The following is a 19,485-nucleotide window of genomic DNA, read 5'->3' on the forward strand; positions in this document are numbered from 1 at the left end:
AACTAGGGAGCTGAGACGCACCCCAAGACGATGAAAACAATATTTAAAATGGAATTTTGGTGGAGGAACTTTTGGGATAATGTGAGGACACAACTGCATGAAATACATCACACTGTGCAAGTGTTTTAGATTTTTTATTACAATTTTTTTTTACATATTGTGCCTTTAACGCCAAAACCCACGGTGACTAGTGATTCGCTGGCAACATTAGTGGGCGGGACATTTTTATTCTAGAGAGTATTTGATTGGACAAAATAATTTGATACACATTATGAGAATTATATTTTTGAATCCCTTTTTTTTAACATATGGGAGTGGTTTGTATTGTTTTTTCATTTAATGCAAATTAATTAATTACTTTATACATCAAGTCTTTAACGTTTAGGCTACATAAGCTCTTCTTAACGAAAAGCATGTCCTGCTGTATGAATGGCTTTGTGTGTGTGTGTGTGTGTGTGTGTGTGTGTGTGTGTGTGTGTGTGTGTGTGTGTGTGTGTGTGTGTGTGTGTGTGTGTGTGTGAGTGTGAATGAGAGAGAGAGAGAGAGAGCGATTGTGTGTGAGTGTGTGTGTGGGTAGGAGGAGCTCTGGGCTCTGGAGATCCACGGCGGTTTGATCAGATCAGGACTCATGAGGCTGCTGATCTTCAGTTCAGTGTGTGATCTGTGTTTGGGATGTTGGACCATCAGTGTGTGTCTCCAGTCATCGAGGTCTTTATTCCGTCTCTCACGAGGGAAGTGGACGAGACGGGAAAGTTGCGCAAAGTAAGTCAGACAGAAACTCGTGGATATGTGTGGTTCCTCAGTTAGGACTGAAATATTATAGAGCGCGAACGTGAGTTTGACGTTTCGCACGTGATTTTGTGGTCATGTCATTAATTTTGAAAATTAATTTATTAGCATCCTTTAGCCATTCAAACTATTGTTTATATCACTGTAAACTATAGTGAATTAATGAGAAGTATAGTGTATTTCTAAAATATCTTATGTTTACTAGGCTATATATATTTAAGTTTGGCAAAGCTATGGTTGCTGTGATAAATTACTGCAGTCCCTTGAATTTCAGAATTCAAATCCTTAGAAGATGCACTGTCAGCTTTCATGACATCATGTTGTCATATATATATATATATATAGCCTATATTAAATGCATGCATGACAAAAGTTAGAAACATTTATTTATTTAACAGACAACAACAAACACGTTATTGCTGAATAATGTTCTGTTAGTATTGCAACGTTGCTTGTAATCATGTAGAAATGTAAAATGCAAGAGGGCTGGTGCAACAATTAGATGATCTTCCGACTACGGATGGCTTCTTTTTTTGTGCGCTTATATTTTTATGTCACAACGTTATTTGCACGTGTTTGCCTTGCCTTCAATAAGCAGCATGAGAAAATACGGGCATGGTATTATTAGCACAGTAGATGCAAGCTTTTAAATGCAATAAAATTTAAGGTAACAAGTTGGTTAAGTGCTAAGGTGTGTCTTTAGCGGATTTGAACGCCTAGGGGCAAATTACGAAATATGCAATTCTAAAGAATAGAAATGCTCAACTCTACTGGCATCGCTTAGGAGCAGGAATATGACAGAACTTGTTTGACGCAACACGTTGTCTGAAACATCTCGACACATTTAAAGAGAACTTATTATGCTTTTTATATATTTTCAACTTTCTTTAGTGTGTGATGTTGCTGTTGAAGCATGAAAAAGATCTGCAAAGTCCCTCCTGAGGGAAGTTCTCTATATCAGTTCAGGTCCCTGAAACGACTCTACTGTAGTCTTGAATTTTCTTCTGGGAACAAACACGTCACTATTCCTAATTTACATAATTTTCGCCCAAGGCATGCATAATAAAGGGGCGGGCCTGGTTGAGTTGCATTAGTAGTGTCTTGTCTCCATATCTTCACCCTGAATTTATCGAATTGATAAGGCAAAACTGACGACATTAGTTAGATTTTACACCTGACAAGCTGGTTATGGTAAGGGGCGTGACATTTTCGAAAAATTCTTGATACTGTTGACCAATCATTAGATAATGTCCACAATGGTTCTGGACACCATTACAAGTGGGTGTCCCCTTAAATAGTGTCATATTAAAGGGTATCGGGGATGACACAGCCAGAGTCTTATTATTAGGAGATACAATGGTCTATGGCTTTAATATTAGAGAAAGTGTAACGGCCAACTTGGATCACGTGTGCCTTGATAAACAATCAAGCGTTGCGTCATTGAATTTTGTTCATAGTTATGCAACTGCAAAGACTATAGATATAGGACACTGCAACGTGGAATACATCCCATCTTCTAAGTAAAAGATCGCTGATTGATAAAGTCATTGCGTCACTGCAGCTGCCGTTAGAAGCTCCGGTTCCCATAGAAACCTGAGGCTCGCGCTTACGGTGCACTTACATGGGGCGTCTGCATTAACACTTCTCATTTACTTTGTATGGGTGACATCATGCCTTGCCGAACCTAATTGTGGGTTCTACTGCGTCTCGTCACTGGCGTTGCTCTTGGCCATAGACTGTAAACAAAATTCACCCCCCTCACAGTTGTCATGAAGGGCAAAATTTGCCGTATAGACCAAAACCACAATTTGTAACGGGCTGTAAATGTTTTTTTTTTTTTCTGCTGTAACGTTGGGCAATTTAAAGGTCTTGTTCTTTGCGATCCCATCTTTCAAACTTTAGTTAGTGTGTAATGTTGCTGTTAAAGCATAAATATTAACTGTAAAATTATAAAGCTCAAAGTTCAATGCCAAGCAAGATATTTTATTTAACAGAAGTTCCCTTTCAAAGCCTACAGCGAACGGCCGGTTTGGACTACAGCCCTGCACTTCCTTCAGGAATGACGTCACTAGAACCGTTTGTTGATTAACCCTCCGCCCACAAGAACACGCAAAATAAGGGGCGTGGTCTCGTTGCTCTCTCATGCGCATTGAGCGCGCATTCAGCGCTTGCATCTCCCCATTATGGTAAGAGGCGGGACCTTTCCGGGCAAAGTGCGCTAAGCTGCTGTCCAATCACAACACCGGAAGCGCTGGCCCAATCAGAACTCGTTATGTATTTCTGAAGGAGGGACTTCATAGAACAAGGAAATCATCAGGCCGTTTTTAGGACAGAGGAAACAGCGCTGTACAGATAAGTAAATTGTGTGAAAAATACTGTTTTTTTTACACGGGAAACATGAACTCATGTTATATTGCACACTGTAAACACAATCAAGGCTTCAAAAACACAAAAAACGGGACCTTTAACATGGGGCTCAATGAGATTCTGCTCCCTTCTGGAGCCTGTCCCTAGTGGCCAGTCGAGGAATTACCATTTAAGTCACTTCCGTACTGGCTTCAACAGAAACTCTGGGAGGTTGTCGCTTGCTCATGGCAGAGGTTGAAATATGTTGTAAAGTGCTAACTCAGGTGTACGCCAATCAGATTGCCTATGCAAATACCCTAGCCCAGTGATGTAATTGGCTGTCTCTCTCCCTATGGCGGTCTTCAGACAATCTTCTCGGGCAATTATCATCGCCCTGTGTAATTGCAGTGTTAGGACTGCACATCGGCACTGGCTGAAAAATATGCTTTCTTAAAGCTATTTGAGAATACTAAACTATTTACTATTAAAAGAATAAGATTTTGTTGCTGATTTGAAATATGTTATTGTGAGTTCACCACGCAGTTTTTGAGATTTCAGGCACTCAAATAAATAGGTCTTGGTCTTCTATGCCTGAAATAGCTGCCCAGAGGCATTGCAAATATGGCCGCAGAGTGAACAGACTTTTCCTTGAAAGGGACTTTGGCAACAATCGTCACTGTTTGCGGACAGCCAGATGTCAGTGGATGGAGTTAGTGTAAATAACCTCTGCCAACAATGTGGGCTATTTGTACTTACTGTAAATAGACATGGGGGTATCACGTCTTTGGATCTAAATGTTGAATTTTACTCTTAATTTCTGGATTATTTGAGTATTTTACACTGTTCATTGTGCTCTCTGGTTTTTAAATAGTAGAACCAGTGTGTCGCGTGAAGTCCAGCTGCAACCGACCCAGCCAAGAGTAAAGGAAAGAACGCACTGTGCTTTCACAACACTTAAAAGATGTTTTGTGAATCCTCTAGTTAAAACGATACAGTCAAATCATCTGAGCAAACCCTAATATTTTACTGTTTTGAACTAGAACATGTGCCTTTCTCTCACATCCCGTGTTTCTGTATGATCTGACAAGTTTATTATCAGAAGTGGTGGAGCTTTTGTGGTCAGAAATCTGAACGAGAGGCTTTAACGGGGGCAGTTGCTAAAAGTAGAACAGCTAAATCACAGCTGAATCACAAACCACACGGCAACATGCTGATGTCAGTCAAAGCCGTGATGCCAAACACACACTCGCACCTGTCAGATCGAGTAGTCAACATCTCAGAACAGAGTGAACTGAGGAACTTCAGAAGAACGGAGGTCGAGAGGTCACAGCCGAGAAAGATGAGTATAACTGTACTGCAGATGAATAGAGTGATTTGTGCGTGAGAAAAATGCTCTTCATCCCAGCGGAAGTATCCAGCTCTGAACATCAGCAACAATGAGTGCTCTATAAGACCGAGAGAGGGAGAAACTGGGTTTAATTCGAGCCCTCGTGACCACCAAAACACACACAATCTGGTGCCCAAAACAGATGTGTGTCCTCGGCATGGTTAACCAGGAATGCTGTCCACCCGCCTGCACTAACTCACTTTACCCAGAAGCTCAGCGAGAACAAAGACGTATGGTCTGTACTAGAATTTCACGGCTAATTGTGTAGCATTCACTGATATAGAGGGATAGTTCAACTAACAATGAAAATTCTGCCATCGTTTACTCAGCCTCATGTTGTTCCAAACCTTGGATGTGAGTTTTTTTTTCCTCAAACCATTAGTTTTTCTGTTAAATGTCCTGGCTGCTGTTTTCTATCAAATGAAAGTGAAGGGGACTGAGGCTACCATGCACCAATACTTTAAAAAAATATATCATAAAATAGTATATATGGACTCCAAACCATTCAAATCATACAGAAATTAAAAGACATTTTCTTGGTATTGTGTGATGCTTTTACTTTTGTGATGTGTCCTTGTGTGCTGTGAATAATGCAAAACATTACTATATTATTGTAATACATATTATATTTATACAATTATATATATATATATATATATATATATATATATATATATATATATATATATATATATATATATATATATATATATATATATATAAATAATGGTTCTCATTGTATGGAAATAAATATTTTAAATATAATATATTTATCTATTTAAACATTTATTTACATATTTATATTATAATTAGTTCTGGGGAAATATGAATCGCGATTAATTGCATCCAAAATAAAAGTTTGTGTTTACAAAATATGTGTGTGAATTGTGTATAATTATTATGTATATATAAATACATGCACACACACACACACGTATATATTTAAGAAATATATATATATATATATATATATATATATATATATATATATATATATATATATATATATATATATATAATATAAATATAATATGTTTTTCTTAAATATGTAAATGCATGTCTGTGTATTTATAGTAATAATTATGCACAATATACACATATTAATCTAAAAAAAAATCCCCAGCACTAATTATAATACGTTTATTTTTAAGTTTGTATGTTCATCTGTATGTGTGTGTTTGTGTGTGTGTGTGTGTATATATATATATATATATATATATATATATATATATATATATATATATATATATAAATACCTGTGCCTTTAAATACTTGAATAGCTCTTAATTTTAGTCTTAGCAGATCATAACATTGCAAAGATATTCCCTATCACCGTGTTGAGCATGCTTGAGCACTGACTTGTCAAAACATGCTCGAGAAACAATCATTTTTATTTTCCTCTCTCTCTCTCTCTCTCTCTCTCTCTCTCTCTCTCTCTCTCTCTCTCTGCTCTCTCGCTCTCTCTCTCTCTCTCTCTCTCTCTCTCTCTCTCTCTCTCTCTCTCTCTCTCTCTCTCTCTCGCTCTCTGATTTAGTGAGAAAATATTTGAGGTAATTGAGAAGCAAAAGATTAAGCTCACAGTGGGAAATGTTTGGTGGAACTGAATGTTCTGTGTTCTTTTGTTATGGGTGGAAAATGGGAAACTGCTAATTCTCAGATCTGCTCTCACACACACCAAGATAGCAATACTGGCAGTTGAGTGGAGTTTAGGCCTATAGTGAAGTACACACTGAATTCTAAGAGTATTCAAAACTATTGCCACTATGCAACAATTAACACATCAGTTGTCGTCACATGTCAAAAAAGAAAAGAAAAAGTCTCAGATGGAGTTCAGTGGCTGACAGAAGCAGTAACGCTGTTGTTCTGTCAGGATCTCTGGAGACAAAGGGTTTTAGATATGTCATATTGACATTTCTTTGTGTTTTGGACAATAAAGCCCCGTGAGTCTCTATAAAGAGCCATTCTCAATGCTGAAGGGTGTGATCCTGGAGGAACTGCCACACCTGTGTAAACTTACATGACCTATATTAAGACTACACATTTGTACAGTCATTTTTAATGAGGTAATTCACAGCGAATAGTCTTTGGTATTTATTAATGACATACTTTAATTTGATTAATAATTACTTGTTTCTACTGTTGTAACCTGCCGTGACCACATGAGAGCTCGAGAGGGCGCACTGATGCAAAACGAAGGAGAATGAGCACTAGCGCCTCCTGCTGTTCAATAATCAGCACTGCACGGTGTACTTTAGTCTGATTTAATAGTTTACAGCGTTTTTTATTTATTATTTATATGGACTTCCTTGTATTTCAGCTCTTCAGGGTTGAGATTCTCTTCAATGGAAGGAAACACTTTGTTTTACGGCGATACAGTGAATTTCAGACGCTTCACAGGAAGCTGAAGAAGATTCTGCGTGCTCCCGATTTCCCCAGTAAGAGAAACCAGCACCTGCGGACCAAACCGCTGGAGCAAAGACGACAGGAACTGGAAGACTACATTCAGGTGAGCTTCGTCGATATATGCTATTATAGGGATTTTAATAATAATTTGAATTACTTTATATAGCTTATAATTTCTCAAATTTGTACAGTCTCAGACTCGGGGGGTTTTCAAACTGGGGGTCTCCTCCGGAAGGTTCTAGGGGTCTCCAGAAAATTTTGAAACGTCTACTGAACAATCTAATTACTCTTTCATCTCCTTTCTTGCCATATACATACTTTCTAGAATTGTATAAGTTTGCTTTGTATCTTTGTAGTGAGTTTTCCTCACTATAGCGGCCCCTTTATCTCGCTCACTGGGGTTTTAAGCCAGTGTTATTAACGCAGGACGTAAGCTGCTTACATATCTATTGTGAAAGTTGCTTATACAAATACATTTTAATTGAAAAATGTTCTGCTTCGGGTTTATTCATCCAACATTAAGAATAGCCTATTTAATTTGGAAACAAAATATTGTATTTATAATGTCACACTTACTGCTTATCTAACAGTTTTTAACGTTTTTCATACAATATAAATGGATTTTAGGAAGGGGTTCGCTCATTTAGGTTTATCATATTTGTGGGTCCTTGGCATCATAAAGTTTGAAAACCCCTGGTCTATGCTACGTACAACATACTGCAAACATATTATGCTATTCCAATATCACTCTCACCCTTCATTGCTTTGTTTTGGGTGTATATTCGAATATAATGATGTGAAATAAATCCTGTTATTTTTTTAGGATTTTTTTTTGTGTGTGAAGACATTTCAGCAAGGAAGCATTATAAACTGACAGTAACTTAATAATAATTTTCGTTTTCAAGTAAATGCTGTTCTTTTGTCCATTTTCTAATCATTAAAGAATTCTCAAAAAATCTATCACAGTTTCCACAAACACATTAAGCAGCACAACTGTTTTCAACATCGATAATAAATGTTTCTTGAGCACCAAAGTTGCATATTTGTATTTTAAATTGTCGACATCAACATCGAACTGTTGTGTATATTACATATCATTTTAATATATCAAATATATTGGACTATATTAAGATAATGTCATACTGAAGTTGTAATGTTGTTTTTCATTGTCTGCCAATTGCAGGTGATTCTGTATCAGATTGATGTTGTCCCTCAAGAGCTCCTGGACTTCCTGCAGGTCAAACATTTTCATTCAGCGAGCAAGAACTGCAGCTCTGAGTATGTGTTTATTCCAGATCACAGTGTAATCTAGCAATGTCTCTAAATATTCATCCAAGTGCCCCTCTTATGCTTTTTCACATACTGGTTTCATATTGCCTTAAAAAATCACAAAGTCACTTAAAGTGTCAAAGAATCACAAAGTGATTGTCACCTAAAAGACAGAACCGATTCTGAAACGAGTCATCAGTAACTCCTGTACTTCCTGCGTACCAATGCATGCTTGTAACGCATTTGCACAAGGCCAGTCAGACGCAATCAGAGGGAATCGCAGACGAGTCGACGACACCCGCGAGACATTTGGCATGCTAAATATCTGGACGCGATTCAAACTCCTGCTGTGTGAAATGTGTTCTGACTGAAATTCACATCGGCGATGACCTACAGCCAATTAGAGAGTGAGAAACAGGGCAGCAGGAGGTTCAGAGAGGAGTTATAGACAGAATATCAGTATTTTAATAGATATATTTACAGTTCTATCAAACAGAACCAAATCCCAAACATTTATAGGTCCAGCCGCAGTAGCAGCACATTGCAAAATGATTTGCCTCAAACTCTCTTTGCAGAACACAATCCTTCCTCTGTCTCCCCAACAATTTCCTCCTCCATAACCTTTTTTTTTATTTTTCTCCTTTTCACTGCAAATCAGCGCAGATCATTTGGATAGCAAACTTTCTGCAGTTTATCATTTTTAATAACAATTCCAGTCTGACGTGTGTGATCTTGCGTTGTTTACTTGTCACATCGCTCGTGCGTTTAGTTGGGAAACGTAGTTAGCACACTGGAAGAGAGTTCTTCCTCTTGTTCAGTCATGCAGTGTGAACCCCTGTCGCCGATCCATCGGTCAGTGTGAACACAGCAGTGACTGAGGCCCCGTCCACACGGAGACGTATACATTTTGTACGGTATCAGCGTTTCGTCCACACGGATCCGGTGTTTTGGAAACATGAATCCGATATTTTTCGAAACCGGATCCCAAAGTGGATAAACCTGAAAATGACAATCTTGCGTTTTTGTGTGTACAGCGAATCCGTATATTTTCTGAAACGGTGATGTCATCGCACTACGTCCAGCACGGTGAAAGAGTTAAGGGATACAACTACGGGCACTGGGCATGCGCACATCAAAATCGCGTCATTTAATTACCGTATCCACATTATTGTAAGGGTATGTTTTGGGTTGGGGTAGGTGTAGGCATTAATAAAACACATCTGTTAAGTAGCAAATATATATATATATATTGTTATTTTATTGATTTTGTCTCACATCCTACCACCGCTATACCCCTTCTAGCCACAACTCTTCTTCTCCGTTATTAGTGTATTTCTGTGGCAGAATTACAGCGCCACACACGGGCCTGGCATGCAAACTACATCGTTTTTAGTCAATTTCGGTAATTTCGTGTGGACGCAGATATTTCTTGAAACGAGGGGGGGAAAAATTCGGATTGGGAAAGCGCTGGCTTCGTGTGGACGGGGCCTGAATGATACCCCAGATAGTCATGCAGTGTTCGCAGTAGGGGTGTCCATGGTTAACCGATTGACCGATTAACCGTTAAAAATTGCGTAACCGAGTGAAACATTTTGCTCGGTTAAGTGACGTCAATGACGTGCCTTGAATTTAGTTGTAATATATGTTTGCACCCCTAGAGACCGCCAGAGCGCTCCCAGACATTTGTAATATCCACAAGAAGAAGTCATGACCAGCTTTCTAAGCGGGCAATGAAGCGGGCAAAGAAAGCGTGGGAGCACTTTAAAAATGAGAGTGACGGGGCAAAATTCAAGTATTGCAATGCAGTGCTTACCGCATTTTTCAGGCTATAAGTTGCTCCGGAGTATGAGTCGCATCAGTCAAAATATGCATCATGAAGAGGAAAATAACACGTCGCACTGGAGTAAAAGTCGCATTAGGGCAGAAGCAGAGCGGGAGCCGCCCGCGCTGTGCATAACGGATCAGAAGAAAGAAATTTTGAAGTGAGAAACTTGTAAATGACTAGAGAAAAGCAGACGTTACTTTAACTGTAATGAAGAAAACAAAAAAGCTATTCGCGGACTGAAAGCAAGATGGCCAGAGCTGAAGGGACGAGTCCACAGATGCTTGAACTCTCTGCCGGGAGAGGCTCATCAGCCGCGCGAGTCAAACGCTGTCTGTGTGAATCATTCTCGGCTGCATATTTTACTAACGTTACATGCTCTAATCGTGCAGGCGCCCTCGTGGCCACTCGCATTGCTCGTGAACTGGAGCGCATCTCATCCTAATTTAACGAAACTCAGCGTACGCCTCGCAGACATTAAATAGATCTTAAGAAACTTGAAATGTCTTTTAACAATTTAAAACGAAAAGAAATAGGCTACTTTCTGATTAGGTAATCCATGATGTGCATTTCTCTATATAGGCGCGTTCACTACGGAGATGGTGGTCGTCAAATTAATAAGCTAAAAATAACCCTGACACACACTATGGTTAACCGAGTATTAACCGCTAAGGGCCTCGGTTAACGGTTAATGAAAAACTTGAAAACGTGCAGCCCTAGTCCGCAGCGATCCGATCAGCAGCGATCCGACCAGTTTGAAAATAGTGCAGTCTGAACTCGGCATTAACCGACTAAATTTTAATGAGTTTTCTGACCAATCAGAGTAGACCAATCACAACAGACTGGGCCATCTGACCAATCAGAGTAGACTTTTAGAAAAGAAGTGTATCTAACCATTTCAGACACTGTGAGAAAAATGGTGATGCGGCAATGTGTATCATGAGAAAAGTTGTTTTTTAACCTTGAATGCATGTAAACCTATTGTAGATCTCCAAAACAATATTATAGGAACCTTTGAAATAGCCTAATAGGGCACTTTCCATAATTTAATGTGAATGTGAATTAAATCATTTTAACTTATCAAGGTTCTAATTGTCATTTTTCAGTGAAAACCAGTCAGATGACTGTCAAGAGCAAGGATACAGGTATGTTCACCCTCATCTCATTTAACTGTATTTATTCCGCCTACATTTGGATTCAAATGTAGAGAAATTTATTCTAAACAGTATTTATGTATTTTTATAGATTTCAGTCATTCCATCAGCGAGTAGTTGGTTTCGCGACTGACCCTTACCAGCTTGAACGCAAATCAGGTAAACCTGGCAGATTATGTCCTTACAGTCCTTTTTACTCCCAGAAACTATCTTGAGAAACATTATATTGTGGTCATGTCCCCCTCAGATCTCCCTGATATTGTGACGGCCGGTGTCCTGCAGGGTTTGTACCCCAGAGACGTCAAAGTGAGTTTCAAGAAGAGCTGCGGTAAACCCGGCAGTCTCGCCTGTGCACCAGAGCTGCCCGTGCATCCCAGAATCCCCACCATTACCATAAACAGAAGCGACATCAGCTCACTGCCGGAGTCACAGAGAATATAAGCGCAATCGCTGCAGTGTTGCCTAGCAACTCCATCAGCTTTAAATGTCCCTTTGCATGTTTACAATCGAATGAATGTCTCATGTGAATTTTACAAATCTGTCATAAAATGTAGTTAAAAGCATATTTTTAGGGACCCCAATCAAATGATGTATATTTACAGTGTTACTTTTTGCACAGACAACAACAAAAAAACCTTTATACCATATTAAAATCTGGTTTTGTCCTTGATTTTCAGACTTATCTTAATGGTCTTATGAAATTAAATATTTTATGAGCTATATTTTTTCCTTTAAAATTAGGAAAATATAACCTTGACATTTCATCATGAAATTTACATTTCAAACCTGGGTTTGGGTCACTGATTTTGACCGTGTCAAGCCATTCGTCTGCATTGAAACAATTTTATGATGAGTATTTCTGTTAAAGAATTATTCAAGCAAGACAACAGCAGTAAGAAAACCCGGATCCTTTATTGAAGATTTGATTATAAAAGGAGGTTGAAGTGGGTCAGAAATCTGACCGATTGGAATGCCTGTTAGAACTGGACCCAGGATGTGCCGCTCTGCGGATCAGGATTGATGCGAGACATTCCCGCAAGGGGGGCGGAGCTCCAACAAGCACATATACTTTCCACTAGATCTCTAGTGGCACCTAATACAATCCCCTTAAACCCAGAGTCCTGTTGTTCCCTCAAACTTAAATTACTCTTTAGCTACTGCAAAAGGCTTTTCCACTTCAAGCTTGCCACTGTCGTGGATCATGACGTCCTTGAGAGGTTTATCTCGCCCATCTGTCTTCGTACCCTCGATCTTTCTCACCACATCCTAGAAGAGTGAAAAGACAATGCTCAAAATTACCACAAATAATTGAAGTAATATGTATAACTCAATGAGTGAAATAAATATGGAAGCACAGCTAACATCTCCACAGATGGACAAAGTGGAGATCCTCACCATGCCCTCCAGGATTTTGCCAAACACAACGTGCTTGCCGTCCAGCCAAGGCGTTTGGACCGTGGTGATGAAGAACTGGGAGCCGTTGGTGTCTTTGCCGGCATTGGCCATACTGAGCCAACCAGGACCGTAATGCTTCAGCTTGAAGTTCTCATCAGGAAAACGGTCTCCATAGATGCTCTTACCTACATAATGACATACAAATGCATTAAAAATCTATTTTTATTGTTTGTTTGGCATCAGAGTTACCTCAAAGCCCCTTTAATGTCTAAAAATAATAATACTTGATGTATTGGGTTAATGACTGAGTTCTAATCTTAAAACAAGATGAATAATAAAGATAACTTGATTTTAAATAGTTTTTTAAAGTATTTTGATACCTCCGGTTCCATCTCCCCTGGTGAAATCTCCTCCCTGGATCATGAAGTCTTTAATCACCCGATGGAACTTGCTGCCCTTGTAACCAAATCCTTTCTGGAAATCAGAACCGCATCATTTAGTCACATTTCATTTGTGATTCATGAATACTGACCCCCAGTGGAAAGACGCGCTCACCTCTCCAGTGGCCAGCAGGAGAAAATTCTCCGCCGTTTTAGGGACAGTCTTTCCAAAAAGTCCAATGACTATCCGTCCTGCATCCTCGTCTCCGATCCTGATGTCAAAGTAAACCTGAGAAAACAACCAAATCCAGAGTCGCGCAGGGAAAATCAGTTGTGCAGATGCATTTTAATATAGGAATTCCACTTTACCACGAGGCCATAAACCCCCCATTTATCATTAGACTACGGGTTAAGCGACAAATAATGATGCACGATTAAATTATGAAGCATTTGTGTAGTGTTACTGGCCGTAAAAGATTATATTTTGCACAAAAGCAATTAACGTGGGGAAGAGCATATGAAAAAGCACACGGACACTTTGCAAGCAATAATAATTTGGCTCCGTCGATCTGGCACGCTGAATTTAAGTGTGAATGCAACATTAGAAATTCGAACTGAGATCCGAATTATATCGTTTGTATGCAAAAGGCCTGATACAACGTAGCAGTGAATGTAGCGCGGCGTCTCTGTACGTTACCTTAGCCGTGACTTTAGGTCCCTTTTTCTTCTCATCCGCCTCCGATCCGCTCGGGAAAAGCAGGAAAACCACCGAGCCAACGATCAATGTGACTGCCACCAAAAACTTCATCCTCCTCTCGCAGATCCGCACCATGAACGACCCGAAAAAAACTGTGTGTGTGGCGATGACTGTGTTTTAGGGTTTCTGGGGCATCCGGGGAGGAGATTTGAGCTGCGCCCAGACATCAGGATCAGACCCGGGCGGGATTTGAGCGCTAGAACTGATCCAGGAACAGCCAAGGAGATACAGTCACTATAGGAAGACGCGGCGCCTCAAACTGATCTGAGAACGACCGCTGGAAGCGCACTCTGCTCTGTGTGACGTGTCACAAATCAACGGATTCTGATTGGACGAGCGTATGCCTGTCGAGTGTTGATGAGCCAATCAGAGTTTGAAACGCGTAAAGAAAGGACGGAGCCACGGAGAGTGAAGAGGCATCAGCATTAAAGGCACAGGACGCGCTATTAAAAGGTGATGTTTGTGATGACATGCTGCAAATTTAATTAAGGTAATAAAAGGCTAGCTAAGTTAATATAAATGCCTCCGTACAAAGTATATGCATAGATCACTTATTGTAAAGTGTTACCAACTATGGCAAGCCGTTTTAGCATTAAATACAGCTTCGCATACTAGTCATAAATCAGTTTTGACTAGTCATAATTCCAGTTCCAGATATCTACAATGTGATTGTGACTAGTCATAATATGGATTGAAGATATCTACAATGTTAATTCGACTAGTCATAATATACATTCAAGATATCTATAATGCTATTTTGACTAGTCACATTCGTCCATTGACTTCCATTGGAAAATATTTCCAGATATCTTCAAATGAGTTTTGACTAGTAGAAATTGTAATTAAAGATATCTTTAATTGATTTAATACTAGGCAGAATTCTAATTAGAGATATCTCAAATTACAATTGCACTAGTAAAAATTATAATTAGAGATATCTCTAACTGGTTTTTGACTAGTCATAATCACATTTAAGATATCTTTAATTCATCAAATTTAAAGATATCTAAAATACATTTGTAGATATCTGCAAATAATTTATTACTAGTCAATTTATAATTGAAGATATCTTGAATTGGATTTTTGTCTAGGCAAAACTTAATACGAGATATCTTGAATTGGAATTCTTCCTAGTCGAAACACATTTAAAGATATCTGCAATTTAATTATAGATATCTCTGTCTGATTTTTGACTAGACAGATCTTTCTTTGGAGATATCTGCAATTAGCTTTGTGACTAGGAAGAATATAAATGTAGATATCTGGAATTAACATTCTGACTAGTCAAAACTCCTTTATAGATATCTTAAACATGCATGCAAATATGCCTTAGCTAAGCCACACCTTAAACATTGTATTAACCAATCCTACCGTGGAAACCGTTGTCATCTGCCATTTTGTTTAAGAATTGTATAATAAAAGTCCTGCGTCTTTGGTCATTTTAAGCTCATTTATATAGAAGGAAATCAAACGAATGAAAATAAAAAATGTACCTGGGACATGTGTAAAAGTGACATATAATATGCTGAGAAGATCAAGAAGGTTGTTGTCTAATTCTAGGCTATATATTAAAGTAATAAACAATGTTTAGATGTGCATGCTGTGGATTCAATTGTGTTAGTTTTCATTCCCAAACGAACACATTTAAAGCTAAGCATTTGGCCTTATTTCTGGTGCAACATTACATATGTTATAATTTTAAAATAACTTTTCAACGCACTGGCGCTCATCACTCAACACAGCAGAATATCACATCGCAGATCTTTTGCTATAATACAACACACCACTCCCACCTTGTGGATTATTACCTTTATGACACGAGTAAACACAACGCAATGTACTAATCAATGTAATCAGTAGCTACATCATGTCAATGTTATTTAAACATTTATTAACCAGTAATCTTTTTTTAAATCATTCTTAAATGTTTTGACTGGGTCTGCTGGAGACATTTAATCATATGCATCCAAATGTTGTCACTCGTCGATTATTGGTGGAAAATGTCCTCACGTCACAACCCTACACAACAGCGCAGATTTGACTAGTGTCAGGTAACAAGGGGGAGGGAACTGACAGGGACACGAGCACATGCTCAACATAACAAAACCCACAAGTGCACACACGACAGGACAGGCATGTGACAACTAGGAGCAGGTACAATTCAGATATCTTAAAATAGAGTTGTGACTAGTCGAAATTGAATTAGAGATATCTCTAATTACCTTTGCGTATGTGTGACGCGTCTATTGAAGATATCTCTGACCTCATTACAGATATCTTTAATAGAGTTTTGACTAGTCAAAATGTATTTAGATATCTCGAATCAGATTTCTTACTAGTGCAATTATAATTGCAGATATCTCTAATTGTCATTTTGACTAGTCGAATTATAATTATCACTAGTCAAAATACAATTGTTACTATCTTTAAATATAATTATAGATAGTCAGACAAAGGTTTAAATGTTAAAATGGCTTGCGATAATTTTGACTAGTCGAATTATAATTATCACTAGTCAAAATACAATTGTTACTATCTTTAAATATAATTATAGATAGTCAGACAAAGGTTTAAATGCTAAAATGGCTTGCGATAACCAACACGTATTGCGCTTACAGCACTTATTAACATAATTCCTGTGTGACTGTCACGTTGCACATTGGGCATTACCAGTAGCGTACCGTGGGGTTTTAGTCAGGGCCTTCACTAACGATCAACACGCCCCACGCCATAACAACACACACACACACCCACACGCACACGTTTGTTTTTGTGACATATGGGGACATTCCATAGGCGCAATGGTTTTTATACCGTACAAACCGTATTTTCTATCCCCTTACACTGCCCCTGCCCCTAAACCTACCCATCACAGGAAACATTCTGCATTTTTACTTTCTAAAAAAACCTCATCCTGTATGATTTATAAGCATTTTGAAAAGTGGGGACATGGCCAATGTCCTCATATTTCACCCTCTCCTGTGTGTCATAACACACACACACACACACACACACACACACATACAAAATACAATAATGCACTGTACGCAATACTACTACGAACTTTGCTTTCATAGTGTTCGTTGGGAAGGGGACAAGCAAAAAGTACACGCGAGACAAAAAGGCAATTTGACTATTTATTGATGATACTGCACTCACGTGTCGCCGTTTAGGCAAATGGTGAAAAGAATCAAAATCAGCTGGCACAAATACTCTTAAACAAACAAAAATACGGACCAACAGAACATCCAAAGAAACAGAAAAAACACTGCTTGTTAGCTAACATTACCGGCTTGACATCAGGATCGATCATTCGCACGCAGCCTGTCATCCGCGGCGGCCATAGTTTATGTCACACAGAATTCTCACAACCCGCGAAAAGTTCAGACGGCTGATGACATCAGCAGGGGGTAGCACACCGACACATCGCTGGGCCTCTGGGCCGGTCTATCACTACACATCAAATTTTGATTGGCTAATGACCCACGTCAGTCAAAGCTATGGTCCAATGGAAAATAGCAGCTTCAATGGGAGGCAAGCTATTCTACTAGTGCTGGTCCTCGGGGCTGTGATGCGTTTAGATGATGACATATGGAAAATACACCAAAAATACATACATTCTTTCTGGAAATATAATCGTAACTCATATATATATATATATATATATATATATATATATATATATATATATATATATATATATATATATATATATATATATATATATATATATATATATATATATATATATATATATATGTGTGTGTGATTTTGACAGGGCTAGCAGAGAAGGCCCTGCTGGCCCTGACGGCCCACCACTGGGCATTACTTAAAGCACTTATTTTAAAGTATTACCAACGTACTAATATACATTAAAAATAATTTACTGAACATGAACAGCTGTATTTTTTATTACATAATACCAACAAAGATAAATAAATACTGTATCAAATGTATTGCAGTAACATGAAACCTTGTTAAGCGTTACCCTAAAATCAATGTTTTGTCTGATAGAGACAAATTATATGGTTGATAAATAATTGTTTAGTAACCTTTTGTCGAGTGACTAACCAATTTAGTAACGCACAGACCCAGCTTTATCCTAAAATTCAGTTTCAATTTCAAAAGGACTTGGGTTCAAAGATAGATTAGATAGATAGATAGATAGATAGATAGATAGATAGATAGATAGATAGATAGATAGATAGATAGATAGATAGATAGATAGATAGATAGATAGATAGATAGATAGATAGATAGATAGATAGATGGATGGATGGATGGATGGATGGATGGATGGATAGATAGATAGATAGATAGATAGATAGACAGATAGATAGATAGATAGTTAGATAGAAAGAAAGAAAGAAAGACCCCAAACAAATCTCTTTTCTTTTTCTTCCATCCATCCATCCATTCACATTCATGCTGTAGTAGCAGTCCATCGATCAGAATCCATCAAAATCTCTGTCTGAAAAGAAAGCTCTGAAGATCCCCTTCTTTCCATTGCCACAGTATCCAGTGGTGTTTTTGTAGATGCACCCACAGCCATCACACCTGGTGAGCTCGAACTCCACTCTTCCTCACATCTGGACTGACAGACTTCCAGTCAACAATACAGAGAAAGAAATAAGTAATGATCGTATTTTAATAAGATATTTTAATATACATATCTACAATACATAAAAGTATGAATATCTATGACAAATTAAACCACATCTTACTGCCGCTTTGTGTGGCTATCACCAGAGTCCAGACCAAGCTCACTTTAAAGGGGGGTGATGAATTGAGAAATCCACTTTACTTTGAGCTTTAGATATATAAAAGGTCATGGTAATATAAGAATATCCTGAAAGTTCCAGAGCTGAAAATAGTCCTTGTTAGTCAAAGAAAAGCTTTTATAGACACCAGGCCCAGAAAACGATCGTGTTCGCACTTTGACGTCATCTACTGACAAAAACGCTACCTCTACAGAATAATAAGCATGTGTAGTTCAGTTGCCCCGCCCACCAACTCATGGAGCTGTTCGGATTGCGCTAGCCAGCGGCAATAAACAACATGCAGAATAAGATAGCAAGATATGGCTATTCCTGGTTGTGGAAGAACACAGAAGAACACAGTTGCTTGCTAGCTAGTCGCTTGCAGGACTTGCTAGACATGTATGGGCCAGGGCTCGCAAAGCTCAACGTCTTGATTTAGAGGCCGATGAATCTCGTAATATTCCTTTCTTGTTCTGCTATTTTCTTAGCCTGACAAGTCAGACCCACATCAAGATGTTTGGTCTGGAAACTCACCATAGACCGGGCTCAATCCGAGGGGCGGGATAAACGGTTGTCTTTCAAACTCCCTCTGCACGCGATAGGATAGCGCTACAACCAACCAGAGCAACGAAGGAGAAACGGAGCTTGTTGACAGATTAAATATTCGCCGTATCCGGTCGGCAAAACTCCCTTTTTAAGAAAGACGTCAGTGCCGTTCTTTGTTCTTTTCTCAGAGAAAAGCTTAACTCCAAGTCTTCCAGAGTCGCGGTCAAAGCTGATTCAAAAGACCACCGTTCGCCAGTTTCTGTGTTTACTAGAAGCATGCAAACGCAACTCGGCCATCGTCATTATGGCCCCGCCCACCTACTCTATACACGATGTGATTGGCCGGCAAGAGTTTGGCGATTACAGCTCAGAAGGGTATTGAGAGTTGCTAGACGACACTCGCGGGCAGATTTGCTGCCGCTAGGGTGCGTCTAGATTTCTACGCTACTATTTTCTCCCTCTTTACGTGACATTTGA

At 38.8% G+C, this 19,485-nt stretch overlaps 2 protein-coding genes across 2 annotated transcripts; one reads left to right on the forward strand and one right to left on the reverse strand.

Annotated features, from left to right (window-relative positions):
- The first annotated feature begins 510 nt into the window (after positions 1 to 510).
- On the forward strand, positions 511 to 11,840 carry snx22 (sorting nexin 22). The gene is made up of 6 exons (XM_067435953.1): positions 511 to 762; positions 6,840 to 7,028; positions 8,109 to 8,203; positions 11,123 to 11,161; positions 11,262 to 11,329; positions 11,418 to 11,840. The coding sequence occupies exons 1-6, from the start codon at positions 673 to 675 to the stop codon at positions 11,609 to 11,611; spliced, it is 675 nt and encodes a 224-aa protein (XP_067292054.1). The 5' UTR covers positions 511 to 672; the 3' UTR covers positions 11,612 to 11,840.
- A 223-nt stretch (positions 11,841 to 12,063) lies between these two features.
- ppib (peptidylprolyl isomerase B (cyclophilin B)) lies at positions 12,064 to 13,853 on the reverse strand. Its single transcript, XM_067435954.1, has 5 exons — positions 13,643 to 13,853; positions 13,121 to 13,234; positions 12,946 to 13,039; positions 12,566 to 12,750; positions 12,064 to 12,436 (listed from the first exon to the last, which is right to left on the reverse strand). Exons 1-5 carry the CDS (start codon positions 13,775 to 13,777, stop codon positions 12,314 to 12,316), a joined length of 651 nt encoding a protein of 216 aa, XP_067292055.1. The 5' UTR covers positions 13,778 to 13,853; the 3' UTR covers positions 12,064 to 12,313.
- Positions 13,854 to 19,485: the final 5,632 nt, after the last annotated feature.

This window comes from Pseudorasbora parva, chromosome 25 (genome assembly GCF_024679245.1).
Source record: "Pseudorasbora parva isolate DD20220531a chromosome 25, ASM2467924v1, whole genome shotgun sequence".
In the NCBI taxonomy this organism is placed as follows: Eukaryota; Metazoa; Chordata; class Actinopteri; order Cypriniformes; family Gobionidae; genus Pseudorasbora; species Pseudorasbora parva.